General features: G+C 42.8%; 2 protein-coding genes across 20 annotated transcripts in view; one reads left to right on the top strand and one right to left on the bottom strand.

Annotated features, from left to right (window-relative positions):
• The window catches only part of SYCP2L (synaptonemal complex protein 2 like), a 36,836-nt gene extending 34,073 nt beyond the window's left edge, over nucleotides 1-2,763 (bottom strand). For 10 of the 18 annotated variants that reach the window (XM_064160899.1, XM_064160900.1, XM_064160904.1 and 7 more), the window contains exons 1-5: nucleotides 2,469-2,699; nucleotides 2,134-2,199; nucleotides 1,542-1,679; nucleotides 1,324-1,443; nucleotides 73-177 (exon numbers count right to left, since the gene is read on the bottom strand). In XM_064160899.1, coding sequence (XP_064016969.1) covers nucleotides 73-177; nucleotides 1,324-1,443; nucleotides 1,542-1,679; nucleotides 2,134-2,199; nucleotides 2,469-2,477 — 438 coding nt within the window. In that variant the 5' untranslated portion in view covers nucleotides 2,478-2,699. Of the gene's footprint in view, nucleotides 1-72; nucleotides 178-1,323; nucleotides 1,444-1,541; nucleotides 1,680-2,133; nucleotides 2,200-2,468 lie in introns of all 18 variants that reach the window. The other 8 variants (XM_064160901.1, XM_064160902.1, XM_064160912.1 and 5 more) reach the window with 5 other exon arrangements.
• A 389-nt stretch (nucleotides 2,764-3,152) lies between these two features.
• GCM2 (glial cells missing transcription factor 2) lies at nucleotides 3,153-12,594 on the top strand. 2 transcript variants are annotated; one of them, XR_010306184.1, is made up of 6 exons: nucleotides 3,153-3,925; nucleotides 6,265-6,517; nucleotides 7,453-7,565; nucleotides 9,264-9,389; nucleotides 9,581-11,134; nucleotides 11,918-12,594. XR_010306184.1 is itself a non-coding variant. In XM_064160898.1 (6 exons), exons 2-6 carry the CDS (start codon nucleotides 3,884-3,886, stop codon nucleotides 10,463-10,465), a joined length of 1,419 nt encoding a protein of 472 aa, XP_064016968.1. In that variant the 5' UTR covers nucleotides 3,153-3,539; nucleotides 3,632-3,883; the 3' UTR covers nucleotides 10,466-12,594. The 2 variants fall into 2 exon arrangements, 1 of the variants encoding a protein (XP_064016968.1); XM_064160898.1 differs by having other exon boundaries at nucleotides 3,153-3,539; nucleotides 3,632-3,925; nucleotides 9,581-12,594.
• Nucleotides 12,595-15,909: the final 3,315 nt, after the last annotated feature.

The following is a 15,909-nucleotide window of genomic DNA, read 5'->3' as shown; positions in this document are numbered from 1 at the left end:
TAAAAGACTGTGAACCATGGTCTACTTATCCAGTAATAGCAACCTTTCTGATCCCTTAATGCACACACATACCATTGCAGAGTCAAAGAAGTCTTCAAGAAGTAGCATTAAAGGTGCATTCTCATTCACATCCATAAGGATCACAAAATCTCTTGCTCTTTCAAACCAAGATACCAAGTAAAAGAGAAAAGAATCAGTTAAAACCTGGAAATAATGCAGTTGACAACAGCTGCAGGAAAAGTTATGTACAGATAATGTACTCTATCAAAAGCCACACAATATCAAGGAGCTCAGATTATCCTATAAGGACATAGAAAGTGCCACTTTCACGCTCAACTCAATCAGGACTTATCCTCCCTTTCCCTATCCAGCCTCATTTTGTCCTCCTTTCTCATTTAAGCACACTCTCACAGTGCTCAGGACCTCCTGGACACAAGGCATGCTCCTAGTGACATCGTAATACCTAAGGAAACACTTGGGGAATATCAATTCACAGTGAAACGATGTTTTTAAAATTCATCAAGCTTTTCCAAAGCCATCATTTTAATACTTTGTGGTTTCTAACACATCACACCCTCAAGTCTAACAAGAAATCTGTGCCTCACTGGGGGAATAAAGTGAAGCTTTATTATTAATCTCTCCATACAGGAATTTTGAGCTACTGAAAAAAAGTACAGAGCAAAATTACAATATTCTGGGCCAAGGACTCCTTGCTATAACTCTGCTGAGAGCAAGTGTTAACTGTTCCATTCTAGGTATGCTCAATCCAAGTATTATTTGTCTTCAGCACAGGTGTGCATTAGGAGCTGGAGTCATTATTGTGTCATTGTGCACAATGAAAATGCAAGCAGATAAAATACAATTGCAGATTAAATACATCTGGTTTACTATGCATCTGAAAGGGGACCTTCCCAAAGAGCCAGCCAAGTTTTAAATTATAAAAGCCCAAGAAGGTTGGACTTCATCTCAAAGCTCTTTTCCAGCCTGATTCTATGATTCTAACTTTACTATTAAAATATTGTTGGAGCACTTACAATACATTTGAATTTCTTGTATTTCACAGATGGGACTCCTCAGAATTCACCCTTCCCCTGACAGCTTAAAAAACAACCCCATAAAGCCATTCAATGTTAGATGCTGCACTGAAAGTTACATAATGAAAGTATGACTATTTCCCCACAGAGCTCATGCAATATATGAACAAAATGTTTAGCTCCTGCCTGACCAACAAGCCATCATTTAAATCTCACTTCTTTGGAGCTCTTTTCCCAGTGTAAGCAACCTTAAATGACATTAGTAACTTGTATGCAGTATTATACTCATCTTTTTCACCAATCCTTGCTCAACAAACAAACTCTTCCCTTCCTGAAGATCAGTTTTAAAGTAGATCTGAATGCATTTCAGCAGAAGTGAAACGTTCTGAAATTCATTCTTGTCCAGCTCCTGCAGACACACAAAGTACTGGGTTTCTTTACTCTGATACCCAAAGAGACGAGCATTAAGAGTAAATAACCACTAAAATTAACTAAACTGCTACTCACCTTTCTCAGTGTTTTGTCAAGCTGGCCAAGGAGAGATTCACTGTATTTTTGGAGAGGCTCTATTTCCCTCTCTTGAACCAATTCACTTATTTTCTGAAATCCTTTCCCCTTAAAAGCCTCAGTAAGAAGCGATTCGAGCTGCAGAGGGAGGAGAAGTGAACAACCAGCAAGTAAAAGAAGCAAGCACTTAAATGGTTGTTGTACTGCTGATGAGAAAACACTTGCAATGCTGTTAATGTTGAAAGCTTTTTGTTTATTTGCTTTAACATTCTTTGTATCTTTACTTCCACTTCACTATTACATCTGAAGGTGAAATATCAGCCTTAGCCTCCAAAGGAGATGAGATCCTTGAAGCTGCATAATATTAAAGGACACTGATCAAGGAAACTCTTTAGTACACTGCTTGCAACTCTTACCTGTCTCACAACTATTACAATCATTTCTTCCCACTTAGAAAAAGATTAAGGGCTCTGCTACATTTCTCAAGTTACATTAAATTACTGAAAAAATCCAAGTTAAACCATACTCATTTAAGACTGTATCTTCACACATAATCACTTGCAAGATAAAGATGTACTTAAAACGTATTTACATAATCCTCTGTTCTGGCTTCCACGTTGCCATTCACCTCTCTATTCCATTTTCCACTATTTTCTTCCTTTAAAAAGAGAGAGAAAAGAAATTGAATATCTCACTTTTTCTGCCCAAAAGCTGATAACCATTTGCTCTTTCTCTCAAAAAAAACCCTTTTATTTCTTTCCTCATGCTTTAAGGAAAATCTTAAAGTTACCCTGTGGTTCCAAAGCAGAGAAGCCAGAGTGGAATCCCCCACAGGTATCCCCTGGGAGGAAGTACGTGTGGGGAAGATCATAACGTGTGTCCACGTCCCCTCCACCCCAACCACCACTTTCCGGAGGCAATGCTTACCTGAGCCATGGCTGGGAACAGTGTGGAAAACTCCAGGTTCTGGCTCTGTGGGGGGATGAAGGTGCTGGATATCCTTCACCTCCTCCCCACACCGTGTCCAGCTATGGCTGGGCTCCCCACTCAGGACAAAGCAGAGACACCCAACAATTCCCCCACCTCCAAGCAACCTCCTTCCTTCAGCAAACCCCTACTCCAGGCTCCGGTAGTTGAGAGAAAACAAAGGAGGGGGGGGAGGAAGACTGCTCTTGCACTAAAAAGCTGCACCTGGAGGGGTTCTCCCCACCCCACACTCAGGTGAAGGCATTTAACATTTAGCTGGAGCAGAGGGATACGAAAAAAGGAGTTCAGCACTCTAGAGAAGGCTGCATCCTAGGTGGAGGAAGAAGGTCCTACCCAGTGCTTTCAGCTATGTTTTCTTCATTATTTTGCAAAACTAACAGTGAAGTTCGCTAAATCTTTCAAGGCAAGTAGAGCTGGATGAGGCAAATCTTTCAGAACAGGTGGGGGTCATTTAAAGGATTACAGCAGCTCTAAGCATTCAGTGACTCAGTCTCCATAGTATCACACATTCTTTGGGTTTGTTTTTGTTTTTTGTTGTTTTTTTTTTTTGCTTTGAAAGTGGACTCTTTCCTTTATAAAAGCTCTTTTTTAGTTGTTTGTTGTTTTGTTTTTTTTCCAAAAGAAGATATGTCAAAAAATATTACCTGTAAGTTTCTAATAAGATAGAAGATGCTGATAAGAGAGTTCTGACTTCAGCTTTGTGTTTGCAACCCTGTGCCACAGAGCACAGCTGAAGAGAGAATGCATTTAGTGACTGTTAATTTGTTTACGTCTAGATCTAGAAAGCAGGTGTATGTGCACAGTGCCTTTGACTTGCTCTCAAGGCTTTTTAAGCTGAAGGCAGCTTTGAGCTGTGTTTGAAACTCAAATATGAGAAGAAGTTGGCACCTGCCCTGAACTGCACCTATTGGGTCACAACAACCCCATGCAATGACACAGGCTTGGGGAACAGTGGCTGGAAAGCTGTCTGGTGGAAAAGGACTTGGAGGTGTCGATGTCAGCCAGCTGAATGTAAGCCAGCCTGTGGCCAAGAAAGCCAACAATATCCTTACTTGTATCGTAAAAAGGGACTGAGCCCTCCTACTTCTGGATTATGCTTCCAGACCCTGCTCAAATCTGCAAAGGTCACAGCCTCTGGTGCTGGGGAGGTGGATTCCAGTGACGCTTCCTCCCCTTGGCTGCCCACCATCTCCAGGTAGCTGAAGGGGAGGAGGACTAGGCTGGTGGAACAGACTCTGCCCACCTCAGGGAGAGTCCCAGCCAGCCCCACAGGCAGAGCAACACAGCACCACCTGCCCTGGGGCCGCCCCACTACCATAAAAAACCCGGACTTGCTGTCTGCAGCTGCCCCCAGCATGAAGCTCACCTGGGACATCAACGACCCTAAGCTGCCACAGGTACGTGGGGGCAGGGAGAAAGGATGTGGTGGAAATATTTATGGTGACTGTGGGTGCTAGAGGAAAAACCTCTCCTCTGAGCAAAGCTTCATTCTGTAGCTGCTTTACTTCTCTTACAGCCTATCAAACAGAATTCCATGTGTCTGGATGGGCTGTGAGAGTCTTTACAAAATAGCTTGTAATAAAAATATGGATTTGATATACAGCTTTGGATTGCTCTGTGTGAACTCCTAAGCCCATCCTTAGCTCTGTTGTCTGGCTTGTTTTTTTCTCCCTCATTCCCCATTTAAAGAAATACTGAAAAGAAGATGGGGTAGATTGTTTACTGCTGCTGTAATTCAAGTTACCTAAATATTTCACCAGGTTGTGACACTTTATTGTCAATGAGCACTTCACTTTCCTGCAGCTGCGAGCTCCAAATGCCTTTTTTTTTGTTGTTGTTGATTTACAGTTTTTTCATCTTAGAGCTCAATTAATTTTACAGATCCCATGGAGAATGAGTTACTGCTAATAGTTCATGCTGGTGTTTACCTTCATTCCCTGGCATTGGTCACATGTAGTACATACCTACGGTAAATGAGTGTTGCAGGAACCTTTTACCTGCACTGTAAATATTTGGAGTTCAAAGCCTTACTTGTTCTTTCATTGCTCTGATAATTGTATTTTGGCAAGGAACTCCAGAAAGCCAGTAAAATCCCAAACTGAAATGTTCTCTCTCTGAACCATATATAGGAAATACTTCTGCAGTGATAAACTTTTTTTTTTCCAGAAGCTTTATTCAATTCATATTGGTTGCACTTTAAAAAAAAATGCTTAGCTGAAATTTTTAGGTTCCAGCATACAGGTGCATGGCTCCAAAACAAGGAGATGGTAATAGCATGCATGAGTAGGGTGGAGCAGGGTGGCTTCTGTCCTGTCCAGGTGTATTGGTGCTAGACCAGTCAGTACAATCTGACAATGATGTTGATCTCCTAGAGTTCACAGAATCACAGGATATTAGAGGTTGGAAGGGACCCAAGGAGATCATTGAGTCTGAACTCCCTGCCAGAGCAGGACAATACTATCTAACACAGATCACACAGGAACACATCCAGACAGGCCTTGAAAGTCCCCAGAGAAGAAGACCCCACAACTTCTCTGGAGAGCCTGTTCCAGTGTTCTGTGACCCTTACAGTAAAGAAGTTTCCCCTTGTATTGAGGTGGAACCTCTTTTGCTGCAACTTAACACCCATTGCTCCTTGTCCTATCACAGGAAGCAAATGAGCAGAGCCTGTCCCCCGCTCCTGGCCAGCCTCCAGATACTTAGAAACATTAATCAAATCCCTTTTAAGTCTTCTCTGATCTAGACTAAAAAGCCCCAGGTCCCTCAGCCTCTCCTCATAAGCCATGCCGTTCAGTTCCCTAATCATCCTCATAGCCCACTGCTGGACCCTCTCCAGCAGATCCCTGCCCCTCTTAAACTGGGGAGCCCAAAACTGAATACAGTATTCAAGAGCTGGGTAACCTCAATGCAAAGAGGCATTTGCAAGGACAGACCATGTTGCTGTGGATTATAAGGCAAAAGAAGAAAGGCTCTTGACTTACTTTCAGAATCCTAGAGTAATTTAGGTTAGAAAAGACCTTCAAGATGATCAAATCCAACTACTAATTCAGTACTGCTAGGTCACCACTAAATCATGTCCTTCAGCACCACACCTACACACTTAGTAAAATTTCTCCAGGGACAGTGACCCCGCCACTGCCTTCATCAGCCTGTTCCAGGGCTCAGGAAAAGTTTCTTCAAATAAAGTTGCTAATATTCAATGTAATCCTCCCCTGGCACAACCTGAAGCCATTTCCTCTCATCCTATCATGTGCTACTTAAGAGACTGAACTCCATCTCGCTACAATCTATGTTAAGGAGACTGAGTGGAGACTTTCTTGCTCTCTACAACTACCTTATCTCAAGGCTAAATAGCACCAGTTCCTTCAGCTGTTCCTCACAGAACTTGTGCTTTATACTCTTCACCAGCTTCACAGCCCTTTGCTGGACCTGCTCTAGCACCTCCAGGATTTTCTTGCATTGAGTGGTCCAAAACTGAACCCAACTGCAAGGTACAGCCTCATAATGCTTAGTCCCAGCGCTCTTGAGACATGGAAGCTCAGGGTGTCACCTTTTAGAGAGCTGCCATTTCAGTTTGGGGTTTTTTTTTGGTTGCTTGAGGGGTCAGGAAAAAGTCCATTTCCCCTATTAGGTATTTTGTAACAGGACAATACCATCAAGTTACAATGTTCTGATAGCATTCTCTTGCTCTCTTCATTACTGCTCTATCATCCTACCCCTGCATTTCCTACTACAGGAGCCCAAGCACTTTGATACCTTCCAGGAATGGCCTGACGGCTATGTGCGCTTCATCTACTCCAGTGAGGAGAAAAATGCACAGAGACACCTCAGTGGCTGGGCCATGCGTAACACCAACAACCACAACTGCCAGATCCTCAAGAAGTCCTGCCTGGGGGTGGTGGTTTGTGCCCGGAGCTGCTCATTGCCCAGTGGTGCCCGGCTCCAGCTTCGCCCTGCAATATGTGACAAGGCTCGTCAGAAGCAACAAAGTGAGCAGCACCAAAAGAGATGGGATACCCATGGGCCCTCATCTCTTGCATCTGGATTTGATTTCTAAATTATGCCTTCCAATTTATGCCTTAGTCTGCAGCTTTACTTGTGTGTAGACTAAGGCATAATTGTCAAAATTGTGATGAATAGATTTATTGCCAAACTTTATTAATGCCTGACTCTACTTCAGGGGAAATGGAGCTAAAATCCCCTATTTAATATGCATTACAAGAATTGGGATTGTTTGGGTTAGAAGAGACCTTTAAAGGTCATAGGATCAACCAAGTTGGAAGAGACTTCCAAAATCATCCAGTCCAACCTAACACCCAGCCCTGTCCAATCAACTAGACCATGGCACTAAGTGCCTCATCCAGGTTTTTCTTGAACACCTCCAGGGACAGCGACTCCACCACCTCCCTGGGCAGCCCATTCCAATGGCAAATCACTCTCTCAGGGAAGAACTTCCTCCTAATATCCAGCCCATACCTCCTCTGGCACAACTTGAGACTGTGTCCCCTTGTTCTGTGCCTGGGAGCAAAAACCAATCCCCATCTAATCCAACTCTCTCACAGTGAACAGGGACACTGTCAATTATATCAGGTTGCTCACAGTGTGGTTTCCAGGGATGGGGTATCTGCTACCCTTCCGGGCAACCCATGCCAGTGTTTCACCAGCCTACTGTAAAAGATTCCTTCCTCGTAGCTAGTTCAAATGTCCCATCTTTTAGTCAACTCACTGGCATTTGCATCAAGTACCCAACTCTTGTTCATACCATTTGGTTGTGCTTGGTAGTCTGTTGCATTTCCTTGAACATCCTGTTTCAGTCTGAACTTCAGTGAAGGCTTACCGCATTGTTCTCAAGCTCTGATTAGTCTCAGACAGCAATTTCACCTTTGCCTGGTCTCTTTAGTGGTTTCTTCACTTCCATTCACAGAGAAAGCCTGCCCAAACTGTAATTCTGCCCTTGAGCTGATTCCTTGCCGAGGACACAGTGGCTACCCAGTCACTAACTTCTGGAGGCTTGATGGCAAAGCAATATTTTTCCAGGTAAAACATATATATACACATGTGCACACATATAAATGACATCATCTGTATATGAATCATATCTATGTATATAAAAGATTTTTCTCCCTCTCCTCATATTGTTCCTTTGTGTAGCACTAAGCCTGGTGGGGATTTGGTCTATGACTGAATTCCTCTGTAGTAAAAACATGGTAAAAACAAATAGCAGCACTGTCTGTCTTTTTTTTTTTAAAGCAGCAATTAAGAGCTAACTATATTCAATTTTAATGAGCATCATCACTGATGTCTAAATTCTCCTGTTTACAGTACACACATATGAAAAAAAAGGTGGTCCTGCACATGTGACATGTGACGAAGGACCTGATACTTATTTTCTATTTAAATAAAGGAAAGCCTTACTTTCATTGCACATACTAAAAGGTAAAAAAATTACTTTGTGTGAAAATAACCTTTAAAATTTGAGGAGGATTTAAAAATTGTCCAGAAAAAAAAAAATAGAAAGTTAGAGTTTGAAATTTTGTGTTGATTTGGTCCTTTTTTAATAACATGGCACAAATTTTTCACAAAAAGACTGTTCTATGAGATTTCATTATCTACTGCATTATTATTTTTTTTCTTGGCCTATACTGCACTGAATTCTATTTTCCAGTCAAATAGGATCAGACTGGCCACACTTCAAATTCCTCATCTGCAATATTATTATTATTATTGTTGTTATTATTATTCAGATATTCCACTGTGCATATGGAAGAACTAAAGATTTTTGCCATCAAAATAGTTGATAAATCCTTGCTTAAACATTAATTTCTATTTGAAAAAAGCATTTTTAAAACAATTTTAAGTTTCCTACTTTGTATTAGAGACTTTATGTAGGTCCATTCATGGGAATGTAATGGGTATGTTTAATCACAGCCCACTATAGCTTTGGCTACCTAGATCTGCATATCCACAGATGTTTCCAGAGCAGAGCATCTCTGGGTGGACTCCAGGATATAGAATCATAGAATTGTTTTGGTTGGGAGAGAGCTCCAAGATCATCAAGTCCCACTGTTAACCCAGCACTGCCAGGTCACCATTAAATAATGTCCTCCAGCACGACATCTGTTTGTCTCATAAATTCCTCCAGGGATGGGGACTTCACTGCTTCCAGAGACAGCCTGTTCTAGGGCTTGAAAATCCTTTCCATGAAGAAATTGTTCCTACTCTTCAACCTAAACTTTCCCTGGTGAAACCTGAGGCCATTTCTTCTTACCCTACTTTTCTGTTCAAGAAGGTGTTTATTGTTTAGACTCGAGAATATTTGTCATTCAGTGCCATTAAAGCTCTACAAAGCATATTTGTACTGTTTTAATGCTGCTTGTTACAAAGTAGAACTGACATCCAGTTTTGCAGGAAACCAATCAAACTAAATTTTTAGTATTTTTCCCCTTGGTTCTAGTTAGCTACTCCTGCATGTCATAAACATCAGTAACACCTTTGCTCCTCCATCAGGTCAGCAGACCCCACTGACTTTTGCCTTACTTTCTCCATTTATCTACCTGAAAATCACATTTTTTTTTAATTTGGCATTTAATCCTTTCTTGTTGCTTATCTTCTCCTTCCTCTTCTCTTCTACCAACCCACAGACCATGCTGGAGCTACCTCTCATTCTGCATACTGCATTTTCCCTTTACTTACTTTTTCTACGTTTCATCTAATACTTTGTTAATTCTAATTTAGGCTAAAGGAGTCCATGATCACCCCAGGCCAGAGAGTAAATTGGAGGCAGAGGCAAGACGAAGTGCAATTAAGAAGCAAATGTCCTCTTTCCACCATGCCCAGAAAAAGAGACCTCTAAACTTAGAGGTAAGTTAAAGTCATCAGGCAGTTAATGTGTCATAAGCATGAACCATCGATTCTAGGGCAAAACAAAGCTTTACGCTGCCGTACCTCTGTTCATTTGGAGCTTGAAGCAATAATACAAGTGTTGAGATGTACATTTGTGTGCAGGTGTTACTGATTCCAGAATCTTAAAGATCTACACTTCTCTTTGCCAGGCAGGAAGGTACCACGATGGCAGCGGTTACACCAACAACCTACAGAGTCTGTCCTGTATGGATGGTCCAGAAAGGGCTGGCAACATCACAGACAGCAGTTTTCCAATTCCAGCCCAGTCTTACCCTTCACTGCAAAATACTGACCTCTACAAAGCACCTTATGACTCAGCCAGCTTCCAAGAGGACCAGCTAATGCCATACCCTAAGTGCCCCAATCCACGTATCTACATGCCCAAGCCATGCAGCTATGAGTTTGGAGTTCCTACCTTTATAGGCTCCAGCCCTTATTCAACATTTTACAAAGATTTTGCAAGTTCTCCTGTTGATGCAGACCCCCTCACTTTAAATGGCTCTCACTACAATGCTGTGACCACCCATGATAAGAGCTTTGATAATCACAGCAGACATTATGGTCTGAAACCAGCTTGGGGGAAATCTGGCACTGGAGACCGGAGCGACTATGGACAGATGCAAACAACCACTAGCCACCCTTACTACAGTGGGGACTATGCCTGTAGGTATGGTGCCAGCCCCTCTCCCATAGCCCCACCACTGCAAACAGTCATCACAACAACCACCAAGGTGTCCTACCAGGCCTACAAGCCATCCACACTAAAATACAGCGATGACCTCTGTGACATGAAAAATCTGCAGAGCTATACCCATGTGGCAGAAAACATCTCAGGTGCTGTCTATTCAGGGATGAAGATACACGAAGACTTTGGGATGATAAAATCAGCATTACTCTACCAGCATGACCCAGTCTCCACAAAGTCCAAACCGTCTGAGACTGTGGAGACCTATCGGTATGGGCCACTACCACTGGGGAACAGCTATGCTGAGCATGAAGGACAGACCTTACGGTTTGAGAGTGCTGAATATTGACTACATGTTGCCTAAATGGCAAATACATGCAAACTGGAAACACATTCTCATGCTTATCATGTGCCTGCTAAGCACAGTGACCTTGGATTTGAGGAGAGGGTGAGGAAGCAGAATATCACAACAACTTACCCTCCAAAAGTGCCTAGTTGGATCTGTGCTGAGTGAAAAACATTTCTCATATTTCAAACCAGTCCCACTTAGTCTCTAAAATGGCATGAGGAGCTGAGCCCCAAACACACGTAGAAGCACAGCACCTCTGGAAGACATTAACCTTTTGTAATGGGGGTGTGATCCACTTGTAGCCACAACTGACACACACCTCAAGCTCGGACAAAAAACGCCCTGCCTTGTAAGAAAGAAAATGTGTACCAGGTAATGCTAAAAAGGAAGGAAGGTGGCTATGCATTATAGTCAACTGAAAGAAATGATGGAAAAAGAAATAAATGAAAGCAAGATGATGTGCAGAGTAATTCACCTGAATGGTCCAATTGACCTGCCCAGTTGGGTTTTTCTGAACTGAGAATGGAAGACATCTACCTGCTGTCTTCACATTGTTTTTTTCGATGCCCCTGCACCAAGAGTACAGACTGTCCAGCTTTCCTATGCAAGAAGCCCTGATATAGCCCCACTGCCACTGAAAACTGGCCTGCTGCAGGACTTGATCTGAAGGTAAGAAGGCTCAGATGTGTCCCACCAAACAGGCTCTGTACTGCATGAGTGTCATGGTTACATACATGATCCTGAAATCCATTTGCAGTGAAGCCGCTTTGTGTCTGAAGAGGTCTGGCAAGCTGGGCAGACCAATACTGCGCAGGTATTGCTGCAGAAATTTGCTTTATCTATGAGTACAACTCCAGCCTGTCTAAAACCACAACATCCTCACTGCTTAGCAGTATAGGTCAGCGCTGAATGTTTCTTCCCTGGTTGCCTTTCTACACTACATCTCCGTTAGATCTTTCTCCTTCCTCCGAAGGACTTTTCCTAGTAATTTTTCTCTCTATAATCATAACTCCTTGTGACATTGTTGTTAATAAAATCATAGAATGGTTTAAGTTGGAAGGGACCTTTAAAGGCTGTCTAGTCCAATCTCCCTGCACTCAGCAGGAACATCTGCAACTAGATCGGGTTAATCACAACCCAGTTTCAGTCCTGGAATGCTTCCATGGATCAGGCATGGATTGCCCACCATTCTGGGCAATCTGTACCAGTGTTTCACTACCCTTAGTGTAAAATACTGCAGTCAAAATCTTCCCTCTTAGTTTAAAACCATCACCCCTTGTCTTGTCACAACAGGCACTGCTATGAAGTCAGTTCAATCTTTCTCCTAGGCTCCTTAGTCTGCACTAAGGTCTCCTTGGAGCCTTCTCCAGGCTGAACCACCCCAACTCTCTCAGCCTTTCTTCACAGGAGAGGTGGTCCAGCCTTCTGAACATTTTTTTTTACCTCCTCTAGAGATACTCCAGCAGATCCATACTTTTCCTGTGCTGAAGACTCTAGACCTAGGACATAGCAGTGCAGATTGTGTCTAGCAAAGTGGAGTAGAGGGGCAGAATCCCCTCCCTTGATCTGCTGGTCACTTTTCTTTGGATGCAGCCCAACAAATTTCTCTTGGAAATGAAGCAACCAAGGTCAGAAAACAAAAATTTCAGATATCCTAAGCTAAACAAAAAAGAAAAAGCATCTCCATGAGGATTTGCACCCCAAAATTGTTAGCTCATTAAGCTAACTACCTGTGGGGCATGGTTAAGTGGTGGCCTGGCAGTGCCGGATTAGTTATTTGACCTAATGATTTTTAAAGATCTCCTCAAATGAAAACAATTCTATGATTCTAATTCTCCATCGGGTCAGGAAGGAGAACAATCACAGGAGCACTGCTGGATTAAAACAGTAATATTGTGAAAGCTGCCTACAACCGGGGAATGGAACCTTACCCAAATTGTGTTTACTGAGCAAGAGTCATGCAGACACAGGCAAAATGATTTTTTATTATTATTGTTGTTACCATGTACCTTTAACTTTTGGAACACTCAAATATTAAAAAAACTCTGTTTTATGTAGATTTTTGCTATGTTTTGAGTAACTGTATGCTACTGTAGCCTTTCAATAAACATGTGAAATCACAGTTAAAACCAAAGCACCACGTAAATCAATGCTAGCACCTAGCTTCAACACCCAGAACCTTGTAATGCAAACATCAAACTGGTATAAACAACACCTACTTGCAAAGCAAAGTATTACAAGCCCCTGATGTTTAAAAATCAATGTGTGCAGCCTGATATGTGAATTTGACCCCTACAGGAATTTAGCTGCGTCCTGTTTCAGAGGTGGATGGTTCAGCATTTTAAAAATCCAAACCATGTGAAGCTGGAATCCACACACACAAAACCCTAGGATCATCTGCAGCATGCTTATCTTGGCTTTGTTCATTATGTACCTCACTTGGCTTTGTTAAACTCTCATGGCCATTCTTCTACCTCATGTTTTAACTCCCTGACAAGAAAAAAGTCCAAGTGAGTAACTTTGGTTTGATAATTAGCCCATAGAATGAACATAAAAAAAGGGAGGAGGAGGAGGGAGAGAAGGCAAACATCATCCCAACCCCAAGCTGCCACTCAGAAAGGCTGATGCAAAGTGTGAGGGGTTAGGAATATGTAAAACTGCACATTTATAGAACTGAGATTTTTTTGCATTTACACTCCAAATTATATTGTGTGTAGGCATTTTGTGTGTAGACTAAAAACTAAGGCCTTCTAAGTTTAAAAGAAATTTATTGAAGGGGAATAAGGTCTAACAGAATGACTTAAAAAAAAAAATCTGAAAATACCTAGAGAGAGTGCAAATATCACAGAAAATTTTAAAGCTGTAGGATGTTCCATTTTCTACTGACTTTAGGGCAGCTAGATGAACACATCTCAAGCTTCAAGTGTATTAAAACATTTAGACAAGCTGTAGGGGTTTGTGCTGTTGATAGTGCTGGTATAAAACTTGTCTCTGTAGCTGAATGCTTACACCTCAACACTGTGCTCTTAAATGCAGCCCTTAAAGCAGAGCTTTGTACATCACTTAAGAAAATTGCACATTTTTTGGGTGCAGACTTCTAAAATCCAGCTGTTTAAGCACAGTAAAAGGCTCTGGTAGCAATTACCTCTCAACATCATTTGTAGCCCTAAACCAAAACCACTCTAAAGATCATCTCAGTCTCTCTCCGCTTTGCTTCTTTTCATGCCCAAGTGTCTCAGACAATATATCTGTATGATACCTTTTTCAGCTAAAAGATTAGATGGAACAAGTCTAGTGCTGCACATAGTTTTCTCTCCAAAGTATGTAAATGTAAAGGCAACATGAGCTGCTGCAAAAAAAATCTGACTTTAAAAGCCTCTTTGTTGGTTTACATAGCTGCAGCACTGACTAAAAGCATGTTTCTCAAGCAAAGCAGCATCCCGAAGAAAGACATGCTGCCTTTGGTCCCTGAATAAGTAGCTTCTCTTCCATTAATCATCCCCTTCAAACGTGGTTTCTGGTCCTGCCTCAAGCACATAAGAGGAGCCCCTCGCCAGCCCACATCCTGTACTGCAGCAGACATCTTCATCTAACAAATTCCAATTGCCATGGCAGAGTCACAGAGGAAGGAGGGGGCAGGGGGAGGAAGGCACTTTCAGAGCTTGACCACCTGTGTCTCCCACTTTATATGGACAACAAGGGCCCTACTATGGTAAAGTACCATCTGTTCCCATGCAGAAACTGCCCTAGGTACCAAACCAGCAATGTCTTAACAGCCAAGTTTAAAAGCCTCATTGTTGAAAGAAAGCCCCCTGGAGACAAGAGGCCACTGAAGGCAACCACATATGACAGATGGGTGCAACTGCAAGTGGGCATCATTTTGTGATCCCATCTTTTTCTGCTGGGAGGACAGAGCCTGTCATACTGTCCTGCTCCATGGGCATGTGTGTCCACTCAGTCTTGCCAAAGACCTCCCGTGAGGCTGAATAGAAGCATAGAATGGCTTAGGTTGGAAGGGACCTCAAAGATCATCTACTCTAACTCCCCTGATGGGATGCTGCTCAGTTAGACTTGGTTGTTCAAGGCCTCATCCAATCTGGCCTTAAATGCCTCCAGGGAGCAGGTGTCCACAAATTCTCTGGACAGCTATTCTAGAGCCTTACCACCCTCATACTGAAGAACTTCCTCCTAAGATCCAGTCTAAATCCAGTCTCCCTCAGCTTGAAACCATTTCCCCTAGGAATTTGCTTGGCCATGGCTTGTCTTTCAAAAGCAGGTTACCTCTGGGCTTTTCAAACATGCTAAATGCTACAATCAAGGCTGACAGAAACTTGCCTGCATTAGGCTTGCTGAGCCTGAAGGAGTTAATATCCTTGTTTGGGGGTACAGTTATATTTAAAAGCAAAGGTAAAGGTTCCTCCAAGCTCTATGGGTAGAAACCAGAGCTGCTCTACAGACATAAATAATGCAACTGTTCTGCAGCACTCCAAACTCATTCCTTCACCCCCAGCCACCCCATGGGTTTGCACGGGAAGAAGAAGAAGGCATGAAAACTGCTTTCCCCCTCCCCCTGAAGGTTTGAAGAGGGGAACAGCAAAGGGTACCTTTCTCCACATGTGTACTAACCCATGTGGAAGCCTGTGCTGGGAATGGGGCTGGTGGTTGGCTGGGTTTTTGTGCCCAGTATAAAATGGCAAATGGACACTTTGTCTAGAAAAGCATAAATAGAGCAAGAAAAAAAGCCGCCACATTCCTGCCTTGACAGAGCTCCCAACAGGACACATTCCTGCTGTGACAGAGCTCCTGCCATGACAGTTCCTGTTTTGGACCATCCCTGCTTTTGGACAGCTCCTACATTTAACACAGGTCCTGCTTTTGCACTGTCCCTGCTTTTGGATGGTTTTCCCCCACTTTTCATATCATAGAATCATAGAATCAACCAGGTTGGAAGAGACTTTGCACCATTCTGTGCAAATTTGCAAGCTTGGCAAGTCCTGGGGTCCTTTTGAGAGAGCTGCTAGCAGCACCCAAACCTAGCTACTCTTGAACAATACTGCAGCCAACTTCCTGGCTGCTATTCTGAGCTGGGAACATGCTAACAGTTTGGCTCTACCCTGCCACTGCTGAGGCAGCTTCATTCCACAATCATCCCACTCGTGGAAGAAATGCTTGAGACATTTCTGACTTTAGCAGTTTTTCCAGCCGCCTTGGACCTCTGCTGCGTGGATTCAGACTACTGGATATTGCTTGCAGTGTCAGAAGGCAGCCGAGCCACAGAGAAATCCAGCAAGGGACCACTGCCTATTTCCTGTCTCACCTCCATGCGTACAGTCTGCTGTTCCCTTAATTCTCTGCTCAGCCTGAATGATACTGGGGTAAAGCTGTGTTTGTAGCTTAGCCTTTTCCATTTCCTGACTTCCTAAATCTCTAAATTTGCCCATAGC

Source organism: Pogoniulus pusillus, chromosome 21 (assembly GCF_015220805.1).
Source record: "Pogoniulus pusillus isolate bPogPus1 chromosome 21, bPogPus1.pri, whole genome shotgun sequence".
Taxonomy (NCBI): Eukaryota; Metazoa; Chordata; class Aves; order Piciformes; family Lybiidae; genus Pogoniulus; species Pogoniulus pusillus.
The sequence above is the reverse complement of the archived record's forward strand: the minus strand, read 5'-3'. Positions and strand labels throughout refer to the sequence as shown.

Excerpts from the sequence above, each read along its gene's own strand:
- GCM2 (XM_064160898.1), top strand. The coding sequence starts at position 3,884 with ATGAAGCTCACCTGGGACATCAACGACCCTAAGCTGCCACAG. Across the intron at positions 3,926-6,264 it reads ACGACCCTAAGCTGCCACAG|GAGCCCAAGCACTTTGATAC; the intron begins GTACGTGGGGGC and ends TTCCTACTACAG. Across the intron at positions 7,566-9,263 it reads GCAAAGCAATATTTTTCCAG|GCTAAAGGAGTCCATGATCA; the intron begins GTAAAACATATA and ends ATTCTAATTTAG.